The sequence below is a fragment of the Physella acuta genome, unplaced genomic scaffold (genome assembly GCF_028476545.2).
Source record: "Physella acuta isolate Inbredline_101_S28 unplaced genomic scaffold, ASM2847654v3 ptg000516l, whole genome shotgun sequence".
NCBI classification, from domain to species: Eukaryota; Metazoa; Mollusca; class Gastropoda; family Physidae; genus Physella; species Physella acuta.
This window is the reverse complement of record NW_026732035.1, coordinates 944,789-953,830: the sequence shown is the minus strand read 5'-3', so window position 1 is coordinate 953,830 and position 9,042 is coordinate 944,789. Positions and strand designations below refer to the sequence as shown.

Sequence of the window (9,042 nt, the reverse complement as noted above, 5' to 3'; positions counted from 1 at the left end):
AGAGATTACACGAGACTATGGTCTGTCTTTTCTGTGTTAGGTGATACTACAACACTATCTGCCACACTTGGTTACCAGACTGGTCCAACAGTAATTGGTCAGGGACAACAGATAGATCAGTATGGATCTTTCATTGAACCTGAAGTAGCCGATCACGTGATATTTTCTAGTAGAGAATCTAAGAACGATAAAACCGTCTTTTCATCGATAGGCATGTGTCTGTCTTAATGGATTGAGAATTCAGGTAATCAAATTTTGTTTTGTTAAAATAGGTTTTCTTTTGTAAATCGTACTAGCAGGTAGGTCTACAGCAGAGTTTACGAGAAAAATATGATAAATGAGTCAGCCGGCCGTGATAGGTTCAAATGTTGATTTAGCCGGCTGATGTAGAATGGTTTAGCCGGCTGATGTTGTCTGATTTAGCCGGCTGATGTAGAATGGTTTAGCCGGCTGATGTTGTTTGATTTAGCCGGCTGATGTAGACTGATTTAGCCGGCTGATGTCTGATTTAGCCGGCTGTCTGATTTAGCCGGCTGATGTTGTCTGATTTAGCCGGCTGATGTTGTCTGATTTAGCCGGCTGATGTTGTTTAATTTAGCCGGCTGATGTTGTCTGATTTAGTCGGCTGATGTTGTCTGATTTAGTCGGCTGATGTTGTCTGATTTAGCCGGCTGATGTTGTTTGATTTAGCCGGCTGATGTTGTCTGATTTAGCCGGCTAACACTAGTGTCACGGTACTGTTAGCTACCTAACACTAGTGTCACGGTACTGTTAGCTACCTAACACTAGTGTCACGGTACTGTTAGCTACCTAACACTAATGTCACGGTACTGTTAGCTACCTAACACTAGTGTCACGGTACTGTTAGCTACCTAACACTAGTGTCACGGTACTGTTAGCTACCTAACACTAGTGTCACGGTACTGTTAGCTACCTAACACTAGTGTCACGGTACTGTTAGCTACCTAACACTAGTGTCACGGTACTGTTAGCTACCTAACACTAGTGTCACGATACTGTTAGCTACCTAACACTAGTGTCACGGTACTGTTAGCTACCTAACACTAGTGTCACGGTACTGTTAGCTACCTAACACTAGTGTCACGGTACTGTTAGCTACCTAACACTAGTGTCACGGTACTGTTAGCTACCTAACACTAGTGTCACGGTACTGTTAGCTACCTAACACTAATGTCACGGTACTGTTAGCTACCTAACACTAGTGTCACGGTACTGTTAGCTACCTAACACTAGTGTCACGGTACTGTTAGCTACCTAACACTAGTGTCACGGTACTGTTAGCTACCTAACACTAGTGTCACGGTACTGTTAGCTACCTAACACTAGTGTCACAGTACTGTTAGCTACCTAACACTAGTGTCACGGTACTGTTAGCTACCTAACACTAGTGTCACGGTACTGTTAGCTACCTAACACTAGTGTCACGGTACTGTTAGCTACCTAACACTAGTGTCACGGTACTGTTAGCTACCTAACACTAGTGTCACGGTACTGTTAGCTACCTAACACTAGTGTCACGATACTGTTAGCTACCTAACACTAGTGTCACGGTACTGTTAGCTACCTAACACTAGTGTCACGGTACTGTTAGCTACCTAACACTAGTGTCACGGTACTGTTAGCTACCTAACACTAGTGTCACGGTACTGTTAGCTACCTAACACTAGTGTCACAGTACTGTTAGCTACCTAACACTAGTGTCACGGTACTGTTAGCTACCTAACACTAGTGTCACAGTACTGTTAGCTACCTAACACTAGTGTCACGGTACTGTTAGCTACCTAACACTAGTGTCACGGTACTGTTAGCTACCTAACACTAGTGTCACAGTACTGTTAGCTACTTAACACTAGTGTCACGGTACTGTTAGCTACCTAACACTAGTGTCACGGTACTGTTAGCTACCTAACACTAGTGTCACGGTACTGTTAGCTACCTAACACTAATGTCACAGTACTGTTAGCTACCTAACACTAGTGTCACGGTACTGTTAGCTACCTAACACTAGTGTCACGGTACTGTTAGCTACCTAACACTAGTGTCACGGTACTGTTAGCTACCTAACACTAGTGTCACGGTACTGTTAGCTACCTAACACTAGTGTCACGATACTGTTAGCTACCTAACACTAGTGTCACGGTACTGTTAGCTACCTAACACTAGTGTCACGGTACTGTTAGCTACCTAACACTAGTGTCACGGTACTGTTAGCTACCTAACACTAGTGTCACGGTACTGTTAGCTACCTAACACTAGTGTCACGGTACTGTTAGCTACCTAACACTAGTGTCACGGTACTGTTAGCTACCTAACACTAGTGTCACGGTACTGTTAGCTACCTAACACTAGTGTCACGGTACTGTTAGCTACCTAACACTAGTGTCACGGTACTGTTAGCTACCTAACACTAGTGTCACGGTACTGTTAGCTACCTAACACTAGTGTCACGATACTGTTAGCTACCTAACACTAGTGTCACGGTACTGTTAGCTACCTAACACTAGTGTCACGGTACTGTTAGCTACCTAACACTAGTGTCACGGTACTGTTAGCTACCTAACACTAGTGTCACAGTACTGTTAGCTACCTAACACTAGTGTCACGGTACTGTTAGCTACCTAACACTAGTGTCACGGTACTGTTAGCTACCTAACACTAGTGTCACAGTACTGTTAGCTACCTAACACTAGTGTCACGGTACTGTTAGCTACCTAACACTAGTGTCACAGTACTGTTAGCTACCTAACACTAGTGTCACGGTACTGTTAGCTACCTAACACTAGTGTCACGGTACTGTTAGCTACCTAACACTAGTGTCACGATACTGTTAGCTACCTAACACTAGTGTCACGGTACTGTTAGCTACCTAACACTAGTGTCACGGTACTGTTAGCTACCTAACACTAGTGTCACGGTACTGTTAGCTACCTAACACTAGTGTCACGGTACTGTTAGCTACCTAACACTAGTGTCACGGTACTGTTAGCTACCTAACACTAGTGTCACGGTACTGTTAGCTACCTAACACTAGTGTCACGATACTGTTAGCTACCTAACACTAGTGTCACGGTACTGTTAGCTACCTAACACTAGTGTCACGGTACTGTTAGCTACCTAACACTAGTGTCACGGTACTGTTAGCTACCTAACACTAATGTCACAGTACTGTTAGCTACCTAACACTAGTGTCACGGTACTGTTAGCTACCTAACACTAGTGTCACGGTACTGTTAGCTACCTAACACTAGTGTCACGGTACTGTTAGCTACCTAACACTAGTGTCACGGTACTGTTAGCTACCTAACACTAGTGTCACGATACTGTTAGCTACCTAACACTAGTGTCACGGTACTGTTAGCTACCTAACACTAGTGTCACGGTACTGTTAGCTACCTAACACTAGTGTCACGGTACTGTTAGCTACCTAACACTAGTGTCACGGTACTGTTAGCTACCTAACACTAGTGTCACGGTACTGTTAGCTACCTAACACTAGTGTCACGGTACTGTTAGCTACCTAACACTAGTGTCACGGTACTGTTAGCTACCTAACACTAGTGTCACGGTACTGTTAGCTACCTAACACTAGTGTCACGGTACTGTTAGCTACCTAACACTAGTGTCACGGTACTGTTAGCTACCTAACACTAGTGTCACGGTACTGTTAGCTACCTAACACTAGTGTAACAGTACTGTTAGCTACCTAACACTAGTGTCACGGTACTGTTAGCTACCTAACACTAGTGTCACGGTACTGTTAGCTACCTAACACTAGTGTCACGGTACTGTTAGCTACCTAACACTAGTGTCACGGTACTGTTAGCTACCTAACACTAGTGTCACGGTACTGTTAGCTACCTAACACTAGTGTCACGGTACTGCTAGCTACCTAACACTAGTGTCACGGTACTGCACGGTACTGTTAGCTACCTAACACTAGTGTCACGGTACTGTTAGCTACCTAACACTAGTGTCACGGTACTGCTAGCTACCTAACACTAGTGTCACGGTACTGCACGGTACTGTTAGCTACCTAACACTAGTGTCACGGTACTGTTAGCTACCTAACACTAGTGTCACGGTACTGCTAGCTACCTAACACTAGTGTCACGGTACTGCACGGTACTGTTAGCTACCTAACACTAGTGTCACGGTACTGTTAGCTACCTAACACTAGTGTCACGGTACTGTTAGCTACCTAACACTAGTGTCACGGTACTGTTAGCTACCTAACACTAGTGTCACGGTACTGTTAGCTACCTAACACTAGTGTCACGGTACTGCTAGCTACCTAACACTAGTGTCACGGTACTGCACGGTACTGTTAGCTACCTAACACTAGTGTCACGGTACTGTTAGCTACCTAACACTAGTGTCACGGTACTGTTAGCTACCTAACACTAGTGTCACGGTACTGTTAGCTACCTAACACTAGTGTCACGGTACTGTTAGCTACCTAACACTAGTGTCACGGTACTGTTAGCTACCTAACACTAGTGTCACGGTACTGTTAGCTACCTAACACTAGTGTCACGGTACTGTTAGCTACCTAACACTAGTGTCACGGTACTGTTAGCTACCTAACACTAGTGTCACGGTACTGTTAGCTACCTAACACTAGTGTCACGGTACTGTTAGCTACCTAACACTAGTGTCACGGTACTGTTAGCTACCTAACACTAGTGTCACGGTACTGTTAGCTACCTAACACTAGTGTCACGGTACTGTTAGCTACCTAACACTAGTGTCACGGTACTGTTAGCTACCTAACACTAGTGTCACGGTACTGTTAGCTACCTAACACTAGTGTCACGGTACTGTTAGCTACCTAACACTAGTGTGACGGTACTGTTAGCTACCTAACACTAGTGTCACGGTACTGTTAGCTACCTAACACTAGTGTCACGGTACTGTTAGCTACCTAACACTAGTGTCACGGTACTGTTAGCTACCTAACACTAGTGTCACGGTACTGTTAGCTACCTAACACTAGTGTCACGGTACTGTTAGCTACCTAACACTAGTGTCACGGTACTGTAAGCTACCTAACACTAGTGTCACGGTACTGTTAGCTACCTAACACTAGTGTGACGGTACTGTTAGCTACCTAACACTAGTGTCACGGTACTGCTAGCTACCTAACACTAGTGTCACGGTACTGCTAGCTACCTAACACTACTGTCACGGTACTGTTAGCTACCTAACACTAGTGTCACGGTACTGCTAGCTACCTAACACTAGTGTCACGGTACTGCTAGCTACCTAACACTAGTGTCACGGTAATGTTAGCTACCTAACACACCTATTCTTGGAAGAGTCCACTGTCAGACACTGGTAAGAGACATACACCCAATATTCGATCAAATCTGTGAGCATGTTTTAAGAATAAAACTTCCCTGATCCTGGACATTTCTTGATTTTTTTTATGTTTTAAATTTCTAACTAGGAGATCGAAGAAAAATGATTGGACTCGGTTTTCATCTGGTGATTGTATGTCTGCTGGTGACGTCATCAGAACAAACAGATATCGGGGTCAAGGAGACAACGGATGTGACGTCACCCACTGATACAACTGCTGATGTCGGTCCTACTGTACCTATCAATGAGACAGACTTACAAAAAACTTTCCGAGAACTGGAAGATGAGATAACGTCCCCCCACTGTAAAATGGTTTTAAAAGACCGAGCGAATGTTCTAACCAGCTTCAGTGAAGCGTGCTGCATGTTAATCTCCTTCCAGACGACCCTGGTACCGTTGATGTGTACACAACTCGAGTACGACAGGGCGCATGACGTCCTGTGTGTCAACGTGACCTGCCCAACGACGACGGCACCACCCGAGCACGTGACCAACGCCAGCCAGACGTCCACGGAACACAAGGAGAAAGTCTTGTGCATCATCGACACCCAGCTGTCGTCTGACAGCTGCAGGGCGACAGCCAGACAGCAAGCTGAGGGGGAGTCGGAGCAGGGACACGCTTGTGAGACGCTGAAAAGTTTCCAGTCGGCGCTGGATGCGATCGGGTGTTCGAAGCAGGACTACGATACTCTCTACTCCGTCATCTGTGATGACGTCGACACTACTTGTGTACGGGAAGACCCGCTCCAGGCCGTGATAAACACCTTGACCTTCAGGTGTAAAAGTACCATGTCGGCTGGTTGGAAAGAACTCAAATCCCCAGGTGGATGTTCTACTCTGGAATCTTCTAGAACCACAATCCTAACCACAAACATCTGCACGCTGGGAGACTATAACCGCCTCCACGGGATTTTGTGTTCACAGGACAAGTTGGATCCGAACCAGGTACTCTCTCAAGGCGTCAAGTTCGACAACGCCATCAACACGGTGCAAACTAAAATTTCCCAGAGCTGCCACGAAATAGTGTGGAAGGACCTCGAAAAAAGCGACTATAACCTTGACCCAGTTTGTCAAAAGTTGAAATCGTCTGGCCAAGGCCTGCGGGTCAAAGGTCTGTGCACACAAGCCGACCTTGACACGCTAGAACCAGCCGTGTGTATCGGCCACCGCGTGTACGACCAAAAGGAGCAGGAGCTCCGCACGAAGATCCACCAGGTGATCGAGGAGCTGGGCGACAGGTGCAAGGAGACAATGCTGGAGCAGGAGCGGCAGATGGAGGACACAACGGTCGAGTCGGCGTGTGTCAAGCTCAAGGCCTCGCACTCGGCGCTGCTCAACACACAGGTGTGTAGCGAGGCGGAGATTGGTCGACTGTCTCCCCTGCTGTGTGGCAACACCGCTGTCTTGCTACAGGCCAATCTTCTGGTGCTGCTAGCGGCCTCCATCTTCACACTTCGTCAGCTTCTGCTCTAACTCTCGGATACATACATCAACAAAAACTTGACTCAGTCATAGGACCATTCTCCGTGTGGTCTGACATATTTATGTTCTTTTACAATTGTGTTTTTTTTAGACTGAATTTGTATACACGAAAACATTTTCTTTTGTTTTATTTAACATTTAATTTTTCCCGGTGCGGCACTTAATGGTGTCACTCCCCAGAGGCGTAGCGACCCTTCCCAGGGACAAACTTTAAAATTTTCAAAAATTTGCACCCCCCCCCCCTCAAACTTTCAATTTGCACCCCCCCCCCCCCATCAAACTTTCGATTTGCACCCCCTTCAAGTTTTTCTCTGTCTTGGTGTCACCCCCCTAAATGGTGTTACCCGGTGCGGTCCGCGCCCCCCTCGCTAGGCCTCCTATAGAAAGATAATTTGAACACCTCATAGATTCTGAAATATATTTCAGTTACTTCCCTTCACGTAGCTCATGTCCTTATTAAATACTAGATTCAGGTCGAGCTTCCCAAAAGCTTTTTTTTTAAGTCGTTTGATGCCTTACCCTTGACATAATCCCAACAATTACTTACGAACTATTGATAATTTAGCAACAACATTTTAATTGTATGATTAATGTTTTAACAATTAAAAAATAATGAATCACTCCTCTTTCAGTTGCATTTATCGTCCAAGTGATTTTCATTTTTGACTTCAACTTCGTAAAATAATTGTGTGAAAAAACTGATCATATATTTATGCTGGATACTCCGGTATATTGTTTGACTAGTTTAAAAAAACGGAATTATCTGTTGGGAAATATACCGAGTTACCAGAAACATTATACCAAGTCACCGATCTTGAAAAAAAATTGTATTAATCACTAACAGTAGATTGCAATATGTCAAATTTAGATGAGTACTTTGTTTATATATGACGTCACGATATTTTAGCGGTCGTTCTCACCCCATCCCCTAACGTCAGGAGTCGACATAAGAAGCCAGACCCCCCAACCCCTCCCCCTACACACGTAACACAGTTAAGTCAAACTCCACCTACATCATCCAATCAAAATGATCTTACTTACAGATTATAAAAATAAATTTAAAAATAAATTTTTAAAATTCGTTTCATACCCACCTTCCACACCGCCATAAATGTGTCCCCCCCCCCCCCATTTTTGACAACACAGGACGACCCTTAGCGAATCGAATTGCACATTTAAAATCTAATACATTATATATGGTATAATTTTCTTGACAATTTTTTGCTCGTACTTTGATGTGTCGTGATAGTTCAATCGTAGGCCATGTGATTGTATTTGGAGAGAAGCATATTGCAGCATATGTTGGAAGCATGTAGCAGCATATGTTGGAAGCATATAGCAGCATATGTTGGAACCATATAGCAGCATAAGTTGGAAAGCATATAGTAGCATATGTTGGAAAGCATATAGTAGCATATGTTGGAAGCGTATAGCAGCAAATGCTTAAGCATATTATGGCATAAATTAGAAGTATATGGAAACATTTACAAGGATGTCGATAATTTTTGAGCATTGATGCAGACATAGGTGTAGAAATATTTCACATAAAGAGCTGTCAACACATGCCACCCCCCCCCCCCCCCCCCCCTCACATGTAGTAAAATATTTCTCATCATTGAAATCAGGCAACAACCAATTCTGTCACGTCAACCTGGTATCTAAACAAATCTGCTCAGGGATGGATTCCCAAATTCCCATTTAGATCGTTGACACAGGTAGAACTAATTATGAATATGTAGGGGAACTAAATTTGTTTGTCCCACAAACTAGTATTACATGGGTAGAGTCCCTTGAGAATCCATTCATAGTTGTTTGTCACATGTGTAATAAATTAGCTTTCCATTAAGAATTTATTGTTACTGTAATTATCTATTACATCACCAATCAACAAACGCACACAATATTACAGTAAACAATTAACGAAGGGTGGATGGCATTCATACGACATGAGGAATATATCACAATATGTGGCCTGACTGGCTTCCCTTGGTTGAAGACATTGTTGGTACGGGGGTCATCCATTCATTAATATAACGTGGAGGGAAGGTTGGGGGGGGGGGGGGTCGGAATTTAATGACGATCGACAACTAGCGGAAGTGTGTATGAAGAATCGATTGATATGCTTAATATTAGCAAAGTTCGATTATTATCTTAGATATTATCTTAGATAACATGGTTGTA

At 44.0% G+C, this 9,042-nt stretch overlaps 1 protein-coding gene across 1 annotated transcript; it reads left to right on the top strand.

Moving 5' to 3' along the window:
• Positions 1 to 7,484, top strand: LOC131944958 (uncharacterized). Its single transcript, XM_059305879.1, has 2 exons — positions 1 to 244; positions 5,468 to 7,484. The coding sequence occupies exon 2, from the start codon at positions 5,482 to 5,484 to the stop codon at positions 6,850 to 6,852; it is 1,371 nt and encodes a 456-aa protein (XP_059161862.1). The 5' UTR covers positions 1 to 244; positions 5,468 to 5,481; the 3' UTR covers positions 6,853 to 7,484.
• The last annotated feature ends 1,558 nt before the right edge of the window (positions 7,485 to 9,042 follow it).

Bases quoted from the DNA above. Each gene is read 5' to 3' on its own strand.
- LOC131944958 (XM_059305879.1), top strand. From the start codon at position 5,482: ATGATTGGACTCGGTTTTCATCTGGTGATTGTATGTCTGCTGGTGACG.